The sequence below is a fragment of the Lactuca sativa genome, chromosome 2 (assembly GCF_002870075.4).
Source record: "Lactuca sativa cultivar Salinas chromosome 2, Lsat_Salinas_v11, whole genome shotgun sequence".
Lineage (NCBI taxonomy): Eukaryota > Viridiplantae > Streptophyta > Magnoliopsida > Asterales > Asteraceae > Lactuca > Lactuca sativa.
In genome coordinates, this window is record NC_056624.2 from 68,202,981 (window position 1) to 68,225,452 (window position 22,472).

The window sequence follows — 22,472 nt, forward strand, 5'->3', positions numbered from 1 at the left end:
TATAAGGGCACGTAAAACAAAATTTAGTACCGGTTTTAAGGAAAAATTTTTGGAGCGGGAAGTTATTAAACTTTCTACCATTATCACATTGTAAGGTTTTGATTTTTCGATTAAATTGGGTTTGGTTTTGTGTGTGGAATTGTTGGTAGATAGTAAATACTTGAGATTTACTTTGTAATGGGAATGTCCAGATGAATTGTGAAAAATCATCAAGTAAAACTAAATAATATTTATGACGAAGTTTAGATTCAACCGGAGAGGTCCATAAATCAGCTTGAATTATATCAAATGGAGCAAAAGTAACAGTGTGAGACAACGAGAATGGTAAATGAAAATATTTCCTTAGAGAGCATGCATTACAATGATGATCAAATTGAGAACTAGAACTAGAAACATAAGGTTTAAGCAAAATAAAAACAGATATGTCAGGATGACCAAAACGATTATGCCAGGTGAAGGGAGACACAACATGAAGAGCAACGGAAGAAGACTTGGTAGTTTTGGAGGAGAAGGGGTAAAGATCACCGGTACTGTTGTGTCTCGTTAGAATTTTCTTCGTGATACGATCCTTCACAAAAAAAAACCGAAAGGGTCAAATTCGATAGAAACAAGGTTGCCATGAGTAAATTGTCTTACCGAGACAAGATTTTTGATGATTTTGGGAACATGGAAAACGTTACGAAAATAATAAGAACGATTATGAAAAGTGAGTTTGGTGGAGCCTTGAATAAAACTAGGAATATTAGTGTCATTTCCAACCAAGATTGAATGTTATTTACTTAAGGGAGAAAATGGAAATAGAGTATGTACATCATTCGTGAGGTGAGACGTAGATCCATTTCCATATACCAAGAATTCTCCGGTGGACGTAAATGCTTAGTGTGGAAAGCAGACTCAATCTGAGTAGGAGTCATGGGTACACCATGTTCACCGGTGTAATAAGCTTGGGATCCGGCGAGCTGCTGTTGTTGGACCGGTGATCGTGGAGCTGGACCGAGAAGGCCTAACTGTGTGCCATAGGCTGCAGTAGGATAAGGACAGGGGGTACAACCCATGATGGGAAGAGGGACCAGAGTTGTTGAAATGCCCTCTACCCCTACAACTGAAAGGAAGAGGGACCAAGAGTTGTTGAAATGCCCTCTACCACTTGTAAGGCCACTGATAGGAAAAGGGACCCGAGTTGTTGAAACGCCCTCTACACCTGCCACTTCCACGATTGTTGTCGTGTCCACCTCGTCTCCGATAAGTACACCGACCACCACGAGTAGTTGTGTTAGGACCGACAAGATTGGAGTCTGATGTTGGAGGTTTCGCATCAGAGGAAGACTCTGTGGATTTCTGGGTGATGAAGGCATGAGGGATGCGGGACGATTGATTCTTATGCCAGGTTTCTTCAAGTATCAGTTGAGAAGTGGCTTTGTTAAAGCTAGGCAATGGTTCAGTTTGTTGTATGAGGGTTGCCACAGTATCGTATTCACTTTTTGACAAACTAGAAATTAGTTGAAGTACCATCTTAGTTTCAGAGACGGGATTACCTATATTTTCCAGTTGATCAGAAATACTTTTGAGACGAGAAGAGTAGTCATAAATGTTGGAGAAAGATTCCAAATGAGTGGAATTGAATTCTTCTTCAGTATAAATGGAGCGAGTGGCCTTGTTGTCTTGAAAATTTTCTTCAAGTTGATCCCATAGTTCTTGAGCGGTGGCACCAGGCTGAACGAAGGTCGGTAGAGACAGTAGCAAAGATCCATTGTTTCACAATGACATCAAGATGAAGCCAAGTTGTCTCGTCTATATCATCAGGTCTAGGGTACTTGGGTTTGATGTGATCCATGACGTTATATGCATATACATGGATGTTGAATAGCTCCTTCCAGGATGTATGTTGATCATCTATATGATCAAGAAAAAGGGGGATGGATTTTTTGATGTTATCACCAAAAGCAGGGTGAAAGAGAGATTTTTGTGAGGATTCTACTGTATCAGGCATGATGGGACGAAGAGGAGAAGAGAAGGCGGCTAAAGAAATAGGGTTATGTATGGAGCTCTGATACCATAATATAGAGTGAATTTACCTGCCTTCTCATTAATCACAATGTGTATAGTTATACAATACAAAAATCCCTATAATTGGGGAAAATATAACTACCGAATATAAATACAATCATATCTACAAATACTGCATAGCACAATAATCAGGGAAAAATGTGAGAAAACAACTTAAGTCACTCATAAGGCAGCTAACAGATAAAAAGTTGCATTCAAATTTAGGAATGTTCAAAACTCCAATTAGTTTCGAACCATTTAGCAAACTAGTATCACCAACACTCACAACTGGGGTATTTTCTCCATTTGGGATTCTTACATGAGTTTATGTACCAACTTTTGTTTGGTTAATAAGAATCCCATCATCCCAAGTTATGTGCTCGGTGGCTCCGGAATCGATTATCCATGTTCTTAAGTTATTTATCTTACCATCCATATTAGCATTGGGATTTTGAAGTAGTCTTGGCAAGCTAAGAATTGTTTAGGGGCAACTCCTAGAACAGGGGAATTAGTGGCAGCCGTGTGATCTCCTTTGGTTATGCTTTTTTGTTTCTTCCATGGTTCTTCCTTCTTACCCATATCACTATATCCCTTCTCTCCTGGCTTGGGGTATCCTTGAGCTCATAACACTCATCAATCGTGTGGTATAGTTTCCCACAATGTGTACATTTTTTGGTCTCCTTTATCTCATATTCTCAGCGGCGCAAAGTCTGAAAAGCTGCTGCATCGACCTGTATTTTGCCTGCAGAGGTGATGTAACACTCGTAGATCCGGGCTAGTCAATTAAGAGATAAAAGGGTTGAAAACGACTTTTCGACAAAAGATTATTTAATAAATAATCTTAACTAAGTTGTAGAATACGTCTCAAGGGTTCCGTACATATAAAGAACGCCGAAATCCGAGTTATAACGAAGAAGTTATGATCCGTCGAAGTTTCGCGACGGAACTGGCACGACACCGGGAAGCGTAAAAAGTGAATTTACAATAGAGTATCATTCAGCCTTAGCGATCTAAATGAAAGTCGTAGAATATGTTAAATCGAGAGAGTCCATAAAAAGAACGCCGAAATCTAACTTCGTATGAGGAAGTTATATTTTTTGAAGTTTCGGCTTAGCAGTGTACAGCCCGAAATTCGAATATTAGATCGAGCGGTTTTTAGCCGACACAACCTAAACGAGAATCGAAGATCTCATTAATAGTAGCGTAACGATAAAAAGACAGACGAAAACGGACGTCAGATGAAGAAGTTATGAATTTTTAACAGACCAATCATGCCCCGGCCTGTTAAACAATATAACTTTTAAAATAAAGTCAAAATTAGCCGAAAAATCTAAACGAAAGTTGTAGAATACGTTCCCGCCTTCGCGTGGATATAAAGAACGTCGAAAACGGAGCTCGTACGTGAAAGATATGAATTTTTAAAGTTTGCACTCGAATTTGCGAAGCCTGATGCAATGATGATGATGTGGCCGATTTCCAGCCGTCCGATGTTGATGACAGAACTCGCTTCGGATCGCGACACGTAGCCCTCACATTACGCACCGCGTACGAAGCTCGGAACACGCCGCATACGCCTCGTACTCCTCGGCCCAGCAAGCTTCACGTCGCACCACCCGGAGACTGACACCTCGCATCTTATCCGAAGCTACGCGCAGCGTAATGCTGTTGAACGCGCAACGTAGTCCGAGGCTGCTGAGGCTATAAATAGCACGCGAGCCTTTCCGAGTTTTTCACACATTTCTTCATTCTCTCTCTAGATTCTTTCTTTCTCTAACTCTCCAAACCCCCCTAAACCCTAGATAAAATCCCTAGCACCCAAAGGTTGCCCCAAGGCTCCCGGAGTCCTGAGAAAAAGGGTCTTTCGGTTTCGAAATGCTGTGTGACGATCGTCACATTCTGGTCAAGTCAAAGTCAAATAAAGTCAACGAGTCAAATCGGTCAACTCAATTAACCCAGGTACGTTAGGGTTTACGTTATGTAATCACTATACAATTCACTATTCTAATGAGAAAACATCATTTGGAAAATTCGTATGTTTGAATTTCCTTAGCCTTAATAGTGCTAAACAATGAACCAAAGCGATAAAACACTGTTGCACACTCATTGGGAGTGTGTAGGACACTAAAACATGGCTTAACGGGGTTTACGGACCTTGCGTTGTGAAGCCAGACACTCAAAAATATCACAAGCGAAACCTCTCTCAATCGTTTTCACTCTATCTCTCCCAAATCACTCTCAAAAGTTCCCGTAACTTTTTGAAATCATTCGGGTCATCCCGACCCTTAACCGGGTCAACAATCGCTTAAAATGGGGTTAGAATGAGTAAAATACCCTATAAGACCTGAAACCCCTTTATAGGGCCGAAGCCTCCTAGGGCCGAACCCTCTTGGACCAAAAGCAGCATGAACCGAGTCCCTTGGGTAGCCGCAGCCATCCGGCCGCAGCCACCGAGCCGAAGCCCAGAGCCGCAGCCGTCAAGCCCGCAGCCACCAAGCCCGGAGCCACCAAGCCCCGCATCCGAGCCTCGCCTTCGGACCGCAGTCCCCTTCTCCTCGGACCGCAGTCATGCAACCAAGCCACTCCAGTTTTAGACTGCTGATACCGAGACCTCGCCCAGACTTCGGATTTTCCATCTTTTTACCCGGTTTTCAACCACGACTCGTTTTAAGCCCGTTTTTCATCATTTTAAAGCGGGATTTTCACCCAAAACTTTATTTTAACATATTAAGACCCATAGGTCTTAATTAATCACGTTTTTAATGCAAATCTTATCCAAGATTTAGTGGTTGGGGTAATTAAGGTGGAGTGTTGACCTTGCTTTACTTTATGACACAAGAAACCACCCCCCTCACCCACTCTATGGCCAGCCACTCCTCCCACCATACCTTGGTCATGTCAAGGTACTTTCTCATCATTTTTCCAGCCATTTCCACATTTTAGAGCTGGAACAACTCCCTCTCTCTCTCTTCTCATTATCACTCACTTCTCTCATTTCCACCAAAGATCAAACCCACTTTTCTCTCAAATTCTCTCACACAAATTCAAGATTTCCAAGGCATTTTCCAGCTTTTCTCCTTCATTTGGTAAGTATCATCACCCTCCTTATGGCTATTACATTTCCTTTTACTCAAATCATTGATTCCTTACACAAACTCCATCATTAGGGTGTTAGATTCTCGAATCTTCAAGCAATCCTTCAAGTGTTCTTGAGTTGAACACTTCTCTCCTTCAACATCCATCCATTGAAAACACACCAGGTGAGTTCATACCCCTATCTTTTCATGGTTTCTTAAGTTTTAGGGGGGGGGGGGGATATAAGTTAAAACACCAAGAACACAACTAAACTTTTCAAACAGCTTTCATCGGAAAGTTTGAACTCCAATCACGAACTGTTTTGGACAACTTAAGCACTTTAGTTTTCAAAACTGTATTAGGTGAAAGTATTTCAGGTTCGTAGCTTTAAAATGGATACTTGCACATCTCCATACTATTTTTCTACAATTTATGGTGATTTTTACAAAACTGTCTATCATTTCAAGAACCAATCCGGACCAGTCTGTGATTATGGACTTTTTCACACATGTTGGAGATCACTAAAAATCATTGGAAAATTTATGAAGAAACTAGACTCAATTTTAAAACTCTCAGAATTTACGGATTTTGATTTGAACCTTTGATGATTTTTCTACAAATTTTCTAAGAACAGTATCAGAAAACGTTAACAACAGAAAAATGCTATCAATTTTATTTCACCTTATAACATGTTGAGCAAGGTGTATATCTTCATGTGATGATATGTTATTACCATATATGTCATTTTGTCTTGTTATATAGACATACATCAGAAAACAAATGGATTTTTACTATATTAAGTATGGTGAAATAATAAATTGTCATAAACAAAGTTTACGTCCATCACGTACAAACATTCGGAAATCTATGATAAGTAAAGTACTAATTGAAATACATGTGGTTGATATTACGTATTATTTAACTTAGCTCGGAAGTAGGAATCTTATACAAGGGATTACTACCAATACAAATAATTATACTTAGTTATGATAAGTATAAGTAAGCCTATTATGCACCACAAATAAGTATGCTAGACTATAATAGATCTAGTTAGGTTGCATATACATTACAAACATTATGATAAACTATAACATGTATAGTTTATGTTACATTACATTTTGAACTCATTACAAGAGGTTTTCATTACATATAAATGGGGTACGAATACAAAGTACCAGGTTTTCACGTTAAGCGAGGTACGGCCATACGGTACCAGGTTATACACTAAGCGAGGTACGGCCATACAGTACCGGGTTTTCACAAAAGGAGTACAAATACAAAGTACCGGGTTCTCATAAAATGGTTTTTATGATATTAAAACTACGTAATTAGGTTGCATATACATTACAAACAATATGATAAACTATAATAGGTATAGGTTATGTTTCATCTACACTACGAACTTATTACAAGAAGGGATTTCACTATCACCACCACTTTTGATAAGCTATAATATGCATAGTTCATGTTCACTACCACTATCACTATTTGATGAATTGTGATATGTATAGTTTATGTTCACCATCACCATCACATTTGATAAACTATAATATGCATACTTCATGTTCACTACCACTATAACTATTGAGATACGTGGAAAGTATCATGAATCTGACTCAACTCTGTAGGTAGCTCCAAACGATACGCTACCCTGCCTACCCTGGCGGTCACCCTGAAAGGACCAATATACCGAGGCCCCAACTTGCCTCTCTTCCTTAATCGGATCACACCTTTCCAAGGTGAGACTTTCAGGAGAACGAAATCACCCATCTGAAACTCGAGCTCTGACCGTTCTCTATCCGCATAACTCTTCTGACGGCCCTAGGCTGTCATCAACCTTTGTCTGACCTGTTGAATCTGCTCGGTGGTCTGAAGTACTATCTATGTGATACCCATCACCCGCTGCCCTACTTCTCCCCAGCAAATGGGAGTCTGACACCTCCTCCCATATAACAACTCAAAAGGAGGCATACCGATGCTCGAATGATGGCTGTTGTTATAGGAGAACTCAGCCAAGGGCAGGTACGTGTCCCAAGTCCCTCCAAAATCCAATACACATGCATGAAGCATATCCTCAAGAGTATGAATAGTCCACTCACTATGACCATCGGTCTGAGGGTGATAGGCAGTGCTGAAATGCAATCTCGTACCCAACTCCTCATGGAACTTCTTCCAGAACCTGGAAGTAAAACGTACATCCCGATCCAACACAATCGAGATCGGTACCCCATGCCGAGACACTATCTCCCTCACATACATATCTACCAACTTCTCCACAGAAGAGGTCTCACTGATAGAAAGAAAGTGAGCACTCTTTGTCAGTCGATCCACTATCACCCAAATCGCATCGGCACCCCCTTGGAGTTCTGGGTAACTTGGTGATGAAATCCATAGAGATCTGTTCCCACTTCCACTGGGGAACCTCGAGTGGCTGCAATTTACCATACGGACGTTGGTGCTCAGCCTTAACCTGACAATAGGTCAAGCGCCTCTCTATAACCCACGCTACATCCCTCTTCATGCATGGCCACCAATAATCTTTCTTCAGATCCAAGTACATCATGGTTGCCCCGGGATGGATCGAGAACCTCGATCGATGTGCCTCCTCCATCAAGATGTTACGTGCCCCACCAATAAACCGCACCCAAATACGACCCTGAAATGTCATAAGCCCTCGGCTATCAGTCACAAACTCAGATACTTGCCCAATCACCCGCTCTTTCTTACGGTTCTTCGGCCTGACTGCCTCGTTCTGAGCCTCTCGGATGGCAATCAACACCGGAGTCATCACAATCATCCTCATACACATACCTCGGATCGGGGCACTCTCTGCCTTCCGACTCAGGGCATCAGCTACCACATTCGCCTTGCCCGGGTGATACAGGATCTCACAATCATAATCCTTTACCACATCCAACCATCTCCTCTGCCGCATGTTCAAGTTGGGTTGATCCATCAAATATTTCAAACTCTTGTGGTCCGTGAATATGGTACACCGAACCCCATACAGATAGTGGCCCCAGATCTTAAGTGTGAACACTACTGCCCCCAACTCTAGATCATGAGTGGGATATCTCACCTCATGAGGCTTCAACTGCCTCGATGCATACACTATCACATGCCCGATCTATATAAGCACTGCGCCTAACCCATATATCGATGCATCGCAATAAACCACAAAATCATCAACTCCCTCTGGAAGGGATAACACCGAGGCTTCACACAACTTCTGGCGAAGAGTCTCAAACGAGATCTACTGCTCCGGACCCCATGAGAATGAAACACCCTTCCTGGTCAACCTAGTGAGTGGAACTGTAATCTTAGAGAAATCCTGAATGAATCTCTTATAAGAACCGGCCAACCCCAAAAAACTCCTGATCTCGGTAGTGGACTTTGGCACTTCCCAACTCATCACTGCCTCAATCTTGGCTGGATCAACCAATATCCCATTCTGATTAATGAGATGCCCTAGGAACTGGACCTCCCGTCGCCAGAAATGACACTTGGAGAATTTGGCATAAAGCCTCTCTGATCTCAACACCCCAAGAACCTCTCTCAAGTGCTCCTAATGCTGCTCCTGGGATCTAGAATACACTAGAATGTCATCAATGAACACGATCACCGATCGATCCAACATTGGCCTACATACTTTGTTCATGAGATCCATGAATGCTGCTGGCGCATTGGTGAGCCCGAAAGGCATCACCACGAACTCATAGTGCCCATAACGCGTCCTGAATGTCATCTTCTGGATGTCCTCATCACGCACCCTCATCTGATGATATCCGGACCTCAGATCAATCTTGGAGAACCAAGATGCCCCCTGCAGCTGATCAAATAAGTCATCAATCCTCGGCAACGGATAACGGTTCTTAACTGTTAATTTGTTCAACTCCCGGTAATGAATACACATCCGGTGTGAACCATCCTTCTTCTTAACGAATAGGATCGACGCTCCCCACGGTGAGCTGCTCGGACGAATAAACCCCTTCCCCAACAACTCATGCAGTTGTGAGGATAACTCCTGCATATCCGGTGCTGCCAAACGATAAGGCGCCTTAGCGATAGGTGCGGCCCCGAGAATCAAATCGATGCGAAACTCCACCTGCCTCTCGGGAGGCACACCCAGCAACTCCTCGGGAAATACGTCCGGGAACTCTCGCACTATCGGGACATCTTCTAGAAAACTTGGCCTCCCAGAGGCCTCCCGTACATCCATCACATAGGCTACGAACCCATTGCAGCCCCGCTGCAAACTCTGCATCGTCCTGGCAGCCGAACAGATTGCTGACCCACTACGAGTCCCCTCACCATAAACTGTCAGCACTCCCCCACTAGGATCTCGGATCATCACCAGATGCTGCTCCCAGTCTATTACTGCCCTAAATCGGCTCAACCAATCCATACCCACGATAACACATACGTCCCCCATTGCAATCGGGACCAGATCTATCGGAAGCCCAGCACCGAAGATCTCAAGTACACACCCTCAAATCACATCTGTGGCATACACTGCTCGCTCGTTAGCTATAGAAACACGCAAAGGTCTACTCATCGCCTCTCCCTGGATACTAATGTGCTTACTGAATGCTAATGACACAAAAGACCGACTCGCACCCGAGTCAAATAACACCAAGGCAGGTACAGAATTCACAAGAAAAGTACCTATGCATAACATAATATAAAACACAAGATCTTATTACAACATAAATAAATATGAACAAAATACATACCAGCCACGACGTCGGGTGCTGCGCGGACCTCCTCTGTTGTCAGCTGGAACGCTCTCGCTCGCGCCTTTGGCAGTTAGGCCTTCATCGGCTGACCCTCGATAGCTCGCGTAGCAGCAGGGGCAGACCCCTGCAGTGTCCCTTGTGCTGTCCCCCTCAACTTCGGACATTCAGCCTTCCGATGTCCGGTCTGGTTGCAATGAAAGCAAACCATGAACCTAGGGGTGCAAACGAGCCAAGCTACTCGCGATCTACTCGAGATCGGATCGTTAAAAGCTCGACTCGAAACCGATTTTAAACGAGCCCGAGCCGAGCTCGAGCTCAAGCCTATGTCACAAAGCTCGATTAGGCTCGCGAGCCTAAACAAGCCTTTATATAATATTATTTATTATTATTTATATATATTAAAATAAAAACATATTAGGGGAATTATGAATTTCAGGTATTAGTAAACGAGATTTTTAACGAGCTCGAGCCGAGCTTAAGCTTATTTAGGCACTCCCGATAAAAATGAGTCGAGCCCGAGCCCGAGCCGAGCTTGTATAACTCTTTACGAGCTCGAGCCGAGCTCAGTAAAAGAAAGCTCGAATCGAACCGAGCTCGAGCTCGAGCCCCATATAACTTAAACGAGCCCGAGCCGAGCCTGGCCAGGCTCGGGCTCGGCTCGGCTCGTTTGCACCCCTACATGAACCCCTTGGGGAAATCCTTGACGATATGCCCCTCCTTGCCACACTTGTAGCAAGCACCAGACCTACAAACCCCCTCATGACCCTTGTCGCACTTCTCGCAAGTGCGGCCCTTCAGTCCCCCAGATCTTGAATCGGTGGGCTTTCCCCGCTTGGCCGCCGGCTGAGACTATGCTAGACGGCGATCCCTGCTCTGAGACTCGGCCTCCTCCGTAGCCTGAGTCTGCAACTTAATCTCCCTCTTTCGGGCATTTTCCTAGAGCTCAGCAAATGTCCGGTATGATGAGTTCGCCGCAAACTCACGAATGTCTCTCCTCAGAACGCTCAGATATCGGCTCATGCATGCCTGCTCGGTCGATACGTGCTCAGGGCAGAACATCGCCCTCTCATGAAACATCCTGGTAATCACAGTAACTGACTTCGTACCCTGCTTAAGGGTCAAGAACTCCTAGGCCAATTGTTCCCTTTCCACCGGGGGAACGTACTCGTCTCTGAACATGGCGGTGAACCTCTCCCAGGTCACCGCTGAAATCTCTGCAGAACTAAGATACGCAGTCACAAACTTCCATCAGTCCTTTGCTCCCAAGCGAAGCTGGCTCAGCGCAAACCGAACCCTCAGATGCTCTGGACACGAACAAGTGTAAAAACATCCCTCAATGTCAGATATCCATCTCATCACAGCAATCGGGTCCTGAGTCCCGTAAAACTCTGGTGGCTTCGTGTTGCTGAACTCCCGGTACAGCAATGAGTCACCCCCCTGTGGCCTGGCGGCAGCAACAGCAGCCTTAGTAAGAGCAGCGTACCGCTCATCAATGGTCTCAATCAGTGTGGTCTTAATAAACCCGAACATCTCTGGAACCTCAGCCCGGACGGCAGCAACCACCTCCTCATGAAACATCTGGCGGAGCTCCTCATCGCTCACACCTCCATCGCTGGTCTTTGGTCTGTGGCGCGTCCCAACCATGATGTCTCTGAAATACAACATAAAAATATCAAGGACTCACTCGAGTATACTCGCACTCGATAACCCAACCCTTCTTGATTCCTAGTACCCTAAGGATTCCTACTTGGGCTACACACTGACCTAATGTTTCCAGTATTACGGGCCCAATACTACCTTCCACACCGCACCAGTATTCATCCCAAGTCATCCTCCAAGGATTCCAAGTCACAAGTACTCTATCTCTTTCCACACATAAACTACCCTTCGGTAGACTCTCATAGCACCTCACTGCTACTTACTCATTCTAAAGCATCCCATGGCAGAAGAAATCTTCCTAGGCTAAGACATCACAAATCAGGCCGCCCTAGTCCTAATATGAATACGTAGCCTACTCTAGCATGCATAATACATTTCAATATATATATATATATATATATATATATATATATATATATATATATATATATATATATATCATAACACATAATGTAAGGGTAATTTGGGAAATCACCATTCGGGCGCTGGCTGATTGTACACACTGTTTCCTTGCGCATCGTCCAAATTCTTTTACTCTTTAGAAAAATTGTTTATTTTATGAAAATCTTTCTCAAATCCTCAGTTTGAGTTCAAATACACCCAAAGGTGAATCCGAATCCCTCAAACCAAGGCTCTGATACCAATTTGTAACACCGTTAAAATTTCAAACAATTTTTCATTTAATTTTAATAAAAAGTTTCATTTACAAATCATCCCAAAATCATATATCCAATATTTTCACCAAAAATAAAACATAGTACAAAATCCATATCCCAAGATCTCAAAAAGAAACATGTCATCTGCAAGTGTGTACTGATCATGCTGGCGCCTTCCCGCGATCATCACTGGTACCTGAAAAACATAACAGACAAACGGTAAGCCTAAATGATTAGTGAGTTCCCCAAAATACCACATACAACACATACACCTTTCCAGGCCATAACTCCATAGGATCTTCCGACCCAAGTGTCTCTGGGGATTTCCATCCCATAACTCTGTTGACCTTCTGGTCCATATCATCATACTCATATCATAACATATCACATATATAACATGCATCACATAAACATCATACACATAAGACCTTCCGGTCACCTAGCTACCCCATCGGGTATGGCATAGTGAGAAGACTCACCTCGCTGATGTCGGATAATCACTCGAGCTCAATTCCTCGATGTATCGCCTCCTATATTATAAGTACATCTCTAATTAATACCTTCCTGACTTACTTTGACTAACCCTATTAAGTCAACTCTAGTCAACCCTGGTCAACGGTCAACCTTTGACCCGACTCGACGAGTCTTGCATAGACTCATCGAGTCCATATGTGAACTCGAGTCCTTTGAATCCCTTCTGACTCACCGAGTCACTCACCCAACTCGGCGAGTCATCCGCTGATCTAAATCACGGGACAACCCGCTCCGACTCGTCGTGTCTGCTCATGGACTCGGCGAGTTCGTTTCATGCACAACCTCAAACGACCTTCTGTAGGTCAGATCTATTCCTCTAATCCTTAGATCTAACCTTCCCATGCTCACTAATCAAGTAAAGTCTCTATCTTGATGTACATGCAACAACTATATGGCCATATATGATGATTTAGCCCCAAATACCACAACCCAAGGCCAAAACCTCCATTGCTCTCTATAAAGCTTGATGAGTGAGGCTCTCTGGACCTCTATGGATCCAGATCCAAAGCCTCATCACCAGAAAGGGACTATTGGACATCAAATCAACCTAACAAAGGGCACAAGAAACCCTAAATCCATATATACTTCATAAAACAGGAGATGAGCCGAGTTTAATTCCTCAAATGCGATGATCTCAGCTTCAAATCCACAGAATAGCAACCTCCTTTGCTTCCTCTTGACTAGAACTTCCTTTTTCTTGCTAAACAACACCACAAAGGTCAAGAATGGCTTCCTTTCTCTCTCAAAACGCTCAAACACTCTAGGGTTTCTCTCTATGGACTGGTAGCCGCAAATGAAGGCCATAAGGGCCTTTAAATAGGTGTCAAACCCGAGAAATTAGGGTTTCTTTCGTCAGCTCTGACTCGGTGAGTCACTCCCCTGACTCGACTAGTCCCCTCATTAACCACATCATCCAGTCGCGACCAGACTCGACGAGTCTGAGCACCAACTCGTCGAGTCACCCTACATAAATAAAGAATTGCAACATAAATCAATATACCTGGGAAACTGGGTGTTACATTTCCACTGGTTAATTTTGTCCACCCACTTAAGAAACAAGTGTTTGGACCTTTTTAGCCCTTAGTCAAAGTAATGTTGCAACAGACAGAGAGAAATCCCTACTTTTACGGCTTCCTCATTGCTTCATCGTTGTACGCCGCGGCTTCTTCATCGAGAGAAAGATTGGCTCCTTCTTCATCACTAATCTGGAGGGTGTTTGTTTTTCCTTTTAAATCAACTTTTTGACTTTTAACTTTTCCAACAAGTTAGAAAAGTCCAAAAGTTGTTTTGTAAATGAAAAAGGACTTTTAAAACCAACTTTTAGCAAAGTACAAAAAATATCATTTTCAAAAGTCACACTCACGTGACTTTTTGTCTTTTTGAAGATTTGAGGCTGAAAAAGCAAAAAGAAATCCCAAACACTTTTTAAACAAAATCTTTTGGAAAAATGTCTTTTAGAAAAAGTCCTTTTACAAAAAGGAATTTTCCCTTCAAAAAGTAATCTCAAACATCCCCCAGCTATTGATATCTGGTACGTTTAGAGACCCCAACAGCTCAATGACAAGCACATGAACATTGTTTTGCTTCTTTTTTCGTTTCTTTTTAATTTTATTTAATTTGATTTAGAACTATCCCCATTATTCACCTAACTACTGCTAGTTGTCAAAGACATGTTTAACTGCCTGTCATCAACGAACACGGGATGCCCAAACGACCGAACCATGGTCTGTAAATGAAACGAAAACTGATAATCTTGACAGGCTAGAAGTTTTCCAATCCGTTACACACACACACACACTTATTTCTATTTATTTCCTTCTTTTCTTTCTTTTCTTTTGATTTCACGCACAGGGGCTGTAGTAAACATAATCTTTTTTTCTTTTTCTTTTTGTCCTTTTTATGTGATTTAAGGTTTTGTTACAATTGCTTCAACAAATGAGAATGGATTCATCAAATAATATGATACAAAATAAAGAACTTTATTTATCGTGTAATCATATTTTCCATTCCAATGGCATTTCAGGATTTAATGAACCCCACTGCCAGCTTTGTCCCATTTGTATCAAATCAGTTCAGCCATTTCACAACAGTATATTGACCTAAATGAATAGATATGGTTGTATGCATATATATATATATATATATATATATATATATATATATATATATATATATATATATATATATATATATATGTTTTTTCAACCAACCAAGTACAACTAGATTTGGTTGGAAAAAATCTTTTTAGTGTAATTCCTTTCTCTGGTGCAGGGATTATAGGTGGGGCTACACACACATTTTGAGTTCATTTTGCTGAGATGAGTTTAAAGTAAAAGGTTTTAATTTCCACATTATACAAAATTGACAAATTATATGTTAAACTACAATAATGACAAATTATGTGTCAAAAACATATAGGGTGTGTTTGGGAAAAATAGTTGTTAGTTGGAAGCATGTAGCGGGTAGCTAGTAGCGTGTAGCGGGTAGCGGGAAGCTATAACTTTTATTTGTTATATGAATGTTTGGCAAAAGTAGCTGAAAGCTTTTGAAATATATAAAATTATATAAAACGACAATTGATTAAAAATAAATAAGGGTAATTATGGAAATTGATTTCAAAAGCTCCGTAGCGTTTTGTTAAACGCTACATGAAGTAGCTTTTAGAATTGGAGCGTTTTGTTTAAACTAAAGCTAAAAGCTCGTACTGCCAAACGAAACTTTTTATTTAAACTAAAGCGTTTTGTCAAAAGCTAAAAGCTAGAAGCTCTTAAACGCTTCCAAAAGTTCCGTACCAAACACGCTCATAAAATACAATATAATACAAAATAGAATGGTTTAATTGATTTTTATTTTTTTTGTTTCCTGTGTTTACTTGGAAAAAATGGCGAATACTTTTTCTTAATAAAATTCTATGAACGTAAATCTTAATGCATGGTTTTAATAGAAAAAAACGCAAATAATTTTTTTTCTTCATAAAATAAAATAAACAGTGTTTTTTTAATAAAAATAATCATGTTTTTTTGTTGACAAAATCTTCCTCTCTTTCCTCTCTTCAATATTAAAATAGAGGATCTCTCTCTCTCACTTTCCAATATTAAACTTAAGGGTAAAAGGGTCCAAACACTTATTTTTGAGTGGAAGGATAAAATTGCTAAGAAATATCATTACCGTTTTGATATCCTCAGCCACCTCAAACGTTTAGCACTTTATAGCATCAACCCTCCTACTTTATTCTGTAGCCCTCAAGTTCTTTAGATTAACAGGTCCAGTCCTTTAACTTTAGCTTTATGACCAATACAACTACTAAAACCTATATTAATTAACTTCCAGGAAACCTTTCTAAGTTAATAACGCAAATAAAATGGACATTTAATAATTGTTAAGATTGCATTCATTACAGGGTAACAACAAATTAGTAGTATAGTACAAATCAGTTACAATGAACGAGATCCATCATGCAATGAATTGGACATATGATGAATTATGAAAGAATATTAAGCACATGTAAAAGTTGCAAAATTGGTCGATTGTTATCAATTGCAATTAAAAGTCAACGGTAAGTTATAAGTGAGAAGAGTTTTGGGATATTTAGCATCAAATTTATAAAATGATTGGACTTTTTACCCATCTTTTGTATTTGTCTCTTATACTTGAACAAGACAAATGTCTCAGTAAAATTGGATTGCAAGGGAGGAGAAAGTTAGAAGAAAGTTTATTATTAAGCAAGAGGAGGAATGACCGATACAATATATCCATAAACCAACACACTCAAATAACTAACAAATTAACACTCTACATTATCTAGTTCGACAATATTTGCTTTCTTTGGCGCTCCCTGTCTAACCTTTGCTTTATTTAGCCCTTTGCAATCATTGAAAAGTAAATGTCGGATAGATGACATGTTGGTCAACCACATAGGCAGTTCTTGTATTCCGAATCCAACTATGCGTAACCGCATCAGTGAGGTGAAATGTTGTATTTCTTCTGGCACCGACTCCCAATGATCCCAACCTGTCAATGTTAACGAGTGAAGGTGGTTCCTTAATTTCTCAATGCCTTGGAGACTTGGGAAAGAATCGAGCGCCTTCGAAAACGGACCAACTCTCAACTCGTTTAAGAAGGCAAAACAGTCAAACATTTCATGAGGCAAGGAAGTCAGCTTGTTGCAATGGTTAATAAACAAAGTCTTCAAAGAATGACACTCATTGGGCAAATTGGTTATTCCTAAAAGACTATCACACCTGGAAATTTTTAAAGTTAAGAGACATGTTAGTCCTTGTATGCTCTTAATGGACACCAGACCACTACAGTCAAATATATCCAAGGAAACAAGAGGATGGGGATGGCATTCATCTATGAGTATAATCTTTGGGCAATGAGTAATCCCCAACTTCTCGAGGACAGGCGATATCATTTTTGAGCTGTTGGTTGCTCCATCTATCCACTTTTCCAGTCTTTTCATACTTCTTAGTCGTAGTGTTCTCAACGATGGAGACAAAGGATTTGTTGATCCGCTAACAACAGAACTCCTTAAGCACGTCAAGCTGTCCATTTCCCTTAACACAAGATCCCGAAGATGTGGTAGGTGCTCAAGCGTTGGAAGAGAGAGGCAATTCCTACATCCCTCTAATCTGATTGACACGATCTTGTCAAGCGGCGTCCATTTCGGTTCGATATGGATTGCCATCTTCGTTACCCAATCTGGAAAGCTATCGCCACAAAAATTGTTGATTCTCAATATTTTCACATCTTGTGGAGGTTGCAAGCCTTCCAATACATCCTCATTGTTTCTTTTGGCAGCTTCATCCTTCAAAGTCCAATTGAATTCAATATCATATAAATTTTTCTTTCGAGATAAGTCTGCTTTAACAGCATCCTCTTTGCTCCTAACATTTTCAAGACCACCAATACGAAGCTTTCCACCAAGGTTATTCAAATGGCGTAGCTCTTCAATACCATGTCCCTTCCTTCTAAGCACTATGAAGGAAGGCAAATTTCGGATAAGAATCCATTGTCCCACAATATTGGAGGGAATGTTTCCCTCATAAATGAAATATCGCAGGCTTATCAAATTTCTCATGGATTCTGGAAGCTGCTCAATGATATCAGGCAACTTCAGAGTTTGCAAGTGGTATAATTTACCAATAGATTCTGGAAGAGCAGTGATATAGGTATACAACAAATCTAGATACCTTAGATGCACCAACTCTCCAATTGAATCGCCTAACTTCTCAATTTTATAATCTTCGAGTTTTAGGATTCGCATGCATTTGAATCGTTGAAATGATAAATTCTTCTCATATAATCCAATGAGAAACAATGTATGCAAAGTTCTAGCCATCATATCCCTTTCAATGAACATAGAAGCCTCGGCTTCAAATTCATCGTCCTCACGTTTTTTGTAAAAGGCTAGATGCTTAACATGATCGATATGATAAATACGAGACATATCATCATTCGCCGCACCCACCACATGACATAAACTTTCATGTTTGGAAAGTGATAATGAAAGATCATGCATCAGATCATGCATCCTACAATGAGTGATGTGACCATACTCATCCCTTTGAACATCTTGGAACAACGAATTGCTTACCAAAATCTGAAAAATATCATTTCCGACATCCTCCATCTCCTTGCCTCTTGTATAATCTGCTTGAACCAACCCTAAAGCCATCCAAAGTTGAACCAGTTCTTCCCTTTCCATGAGTGTATCTTTCTCAAAGATGGAACAATACGCAAAGCATTGCTTAGCCATAGAATTAGGAAGATTATCAAAGCTTAGTTGCAAGCTTTTTTCAACTCTATCCCTTTCATCTTCTAGATCCCAGACTTTGCTATTTTTTATGGACAACCACTTCTCTGGGTCGATGTAATTTTGCAACATGCCTCCTATTACCTTTACTAGCAAAGGCAAACCACAACATTTTTTCACAATATCACGCCCTATCTCCTCCAATTCAGGTTGTGGTGACTGTCCTGGTAGAAATGCCCTATCTTTAAAAATGTGCCAACAATAATCATCAGAAAGACCTTTTAAAGGACATGAATCCATTGCCATTGCCTTTGTTCCGATGTTAAGTTTCCGGGTAGTGACAAGAATGCTACTTCCAATTTGCGACTTTACATTTATCATAACACTCCTAAAATCTTCCCAATATAATCTCTCTTCGTCCCAAACATCATCTAGGACTAGCAAATATCTTTTTGACGCCAACTTCTCTTCAAGATCGCTAACTAAATTGACAATAGTTTCCGACTTAGGTTTCTCTCGTGCAAGAGATTCATAAATCTTTGCAAGAAGTGTGTTGATGTCAACCTTAACTGACACACACAACCAAGCTTTAACATCAAAATGTTGCTGGATTTTTGGATTATTGTATACACACTGGGCCAGAGTGGTTTTCCCCATCCCGCCCATTCCCACAATGGGAACAATCGTAAGCTTTTCTTCTTTTCTTGACTCGGTTAAAAGGTGTATGATGCGCCCTTCATCATCCCCCCTCCCAACAATTTTGAATTCGCCTAGATTTGGATCTGTCTCCGGGTAGGGACGATATGGAACAACAGGGCCAGGCTGTTCATTTTGTAGTCCCAAGTCGTTAGCATCCTTATTGATTTGAGACAACTTTTCGTTGATGTTTTTGATTTTATGACCCATTTCTCTACGAAATTACGAAATTTAAGCTTTTTCAAGCTTGGGAGAGAGGGTACCTTTATTGCCACTCGATCTCGCTTCTTTACCTCACGCCTCAACATTTCATAGTGAACCTCATCCACCACATCATCAGCTTCAGCAACCACATCTTTTAGCTGTTTCAGCCACTCCATCACACCATGTTTTTGACCTTTCTGAATCTCGGCATCCTGTAACTTGGCACGAATCATTTTCAAGGTCCCTTCAAGTGTGTACAACTTCTCTTTGTAACCCCAAGCAAGGGCGATTTCGTTGGCAGCTATGGATGCCACCTTTTTTAGGATCGCCTCAGCAGCAACAGTAACTAAAGCGTCGGCCATGTTCACTGGAGAGAGAGAGAGAGAGAGAGAGAGAGAGAGAGAGAGGGGGTGAAATACCCGAAACGAAACCACGAGTCACAACTCAGAACCCACTAAAGGGGTATGGAGAACAGGAGTACAGACCCGTTGTTCAAAATAATTAAAAAAAAAACTATTAAATATTCAGTATTAATTTTATCTTAAAGCATTTAAGACAAGATTTGTAGTTATATGGACGGTAGTAAACAAATCATATACTATTTGGTCCTTGGTGATTGATATTTTCTCCTGTTTTAATCCAAATTTATATTATTGATACAAAAAGTATTCATTGTTTTATATAGTCTTTCGGTCATTAAATCTAATCTTTCAATTGTTAGATTGATAGATTCGTTTAACCGAAGTCCAAAAAAAGTATAAACTCTAAACTGTTAGCTAAGATATCTTTCATTCGATAGATTTAGGCCCCGTTTGATAGTTGCTGACTGAGAAAGATCTGTCTGAACAAGAAATTCTGACTGAATAAGAAATCATGTTGTTTGATTGAAAATCTGACCGAATGTGCTGATTGGTGTAAAATGATCATTTTACCCTGATGCTATACACGTTTCTATGCAATATTACAATTATAATAATAATAATAATAGACATTAATAATAATAATAATAATAATAATAATAATAATAATAATAATAATAATAATAATAATAGACATTAATAATAATAATAATAATAATAATAATAATAATAATAGTAATAGTAATAATAATAATAATAATAATAATAATAATAATAATAATAATAATAATAGACATTAATAATAATAATAATAATAATAATAGACATTAATAATAATAATAATAATAATAATAGACATTAATAATAGTAATAATAATAATAATTTTTACAAAAACCTCCACCATAATAGATATTAAATATATTATTTTAAACATAAAACACAAAAAACCCTTCAGCTTGCTGGTAAACACCATTCCTTCTATAAGGGAGACCCAAGTTCTATTTTTGTAGCCTTCATTAGTTGCGAATTTTTATCCAAGCCAAGGGTACTATTGGAAAGCTTTGTTTTCTTTCTCAGTCAGCCAACTCCCAACTTCTTTCTCAGTCAGACATTGCTTTCCGAGTCAGACGCCAAAATTTTGTCTATCAAACACCTTTTGTCTGACCGAGTCAGCAAAAATGTCTGACCTGACTCAGTCAGATGTCAACTCCCAACTTCTTTTTCAGTCAGACATTGCTTTCCGAGTCAGACGCCAAGATTTTGTCTATCAAACACCTTTTGTCTGACCGAGTTAGCAAAAATGTCTGACCTGACTCAGTCAGATGTCATATCAAACAGGGCCTTAGATTTTAAATTTTCTATCGATACAAGCTGTAGCCACCTCCAATAAACTTTTCCCCTATTTCTCATGAGCAAGGTTTTGAAAATTGGATCGGAGATCGGACCGACACTCTTACCGTTCGATGGTTCAACTGGTCCAACCAATCTGAAAAACCGAACAATCGGATGATATTATAATTTCATTATAATTAATTTTAATTATATAAAAATACAAAAAATGAAAAAATATATATATTTTTAAAATTCTCGGTCTTGACCGGTTTTACTGGTTCAACCGCGAACCAGTTCTTAAAGGCCAAAAAACCGGTATGCATATGAACCGGTTTTTATCGATTCATACGCAACGGTTTTTTGGCCTTTAAGAACTGATTCGCAGTTGAACCGGTCAAACCGGTCAATCCAGTCCGATTTTCAAAACACTCATGAGTTGTTCCAAAGACCCATTTTTCAAAACTAAAAGCTCCAACAAAAGTTGAGCTAAGTCATCATTGACTTGACAAACATTCGGATGATTTTTTTTAGCTCAAACATGGTCTTTATGATTGTTTGGAAATGATTTGATTGTCCATATTTTATGGTAATGAAATGGACCTCACGGTGAAGATGAAGCGAACACGTTTTATCCACAAAATTACATATTTACGAATTTCCTATATTTTGTTGAAATGATTTTTTTTTTTGTTTGAAAGTCATTAAGCATGTCTACTTTAATCTATAACATTGCACCATTGAAGCCCATGAAGATTATTCTTAGTGATTAGTGTTTTTGTATGTATCAGAACATTATTTACTCCATGTCGAGAAGATTGATATTATACGTGTACAAGGTTCTTGAGGCAACTTTCGATTGTTCTTTTGGTCTCCCCTATTGGTTTTGGCTTTACGAATTTGGATTCCCAGTGGGTTTTTTACTCCATGTTGAGAAGATTGATATTATATGTGTAAAAGGTTCTTCAGGCCACTTTCGATTATTCTTTTGGTCTCCCCTATTGGTTTTGGCTTTACGAATTTAGATTTCCAGTTGGTTTTTTCCAGAAGATTAAATTGCAAAATGGTTCGTATGGCATGTCGAAAATTTTCACTTTCGTCCAAAAAGTTGAACAAGCATCACCGGTCTAAAACTTTAATTTTGTTGCGAGTTTGGTCCAATTTATTTAGAATTAGCTTTTAATGACTATTTTATCCTTTCTGTTTTATTTTTTAAAAAAATCTTATTATATATATATATATATATATATATATATATATATATATATATATATATATATATATATATATATATATATATATATATATATATATATATATATATATAGTTGAGATCGGTTGAGAAATCATAGTTTCCCGAAAACTAAAAGTGGACCATTGGATTGGATTTAAGATCATAACGGTAAGATTGTCTTTTACACTTTT

The 22,472-nt window shown here is 39.9% G+C and overlaps 2 protein-coding genes across 2 annotated transcripts; both read right to left on the minus strand.

The window, feature by feature from the left end:
• Positions 1-1,140: 1,140 nt before the first annotated feature.
• Positions 1,141-1,990, minus strand: LOC111875925 (uncharacterized). Its single transcript, XM_023872452.1, has 2 exons — positions 1,760-1,990; positions 1,141-1,713 (listed from the first exon to the last, which is right to left on the minus strand). Exons 1-2 carry the CDS (start codon positions 1,988-1,990, stop codon positions 1,141-1,143), a joined length of 804 nt encoding a protein of 267 aa, XP_023728220.1.
• A 14,413-nt stretch (positions 1,991-16,403) lies between these two features.
• On the minus strand, positions 16,404-19,365 carry LOC111875946 (putative disease resistance protein RGA3). Its single transcript, XM_023872472.3, has one exon. The coding sequence runs from the start codon at positions 19,362-19,364 to the stop codon at positions 16,488-16,490; it is 2,877 nt and encodes a 958-aa protein (XP_023728240.1). The 5' UTR covers position 19,365; the 3' UTR covers positions 16,404-16,487.
• Positions 19,366-22,472: the final 3,107 nt, after the last annotated feature.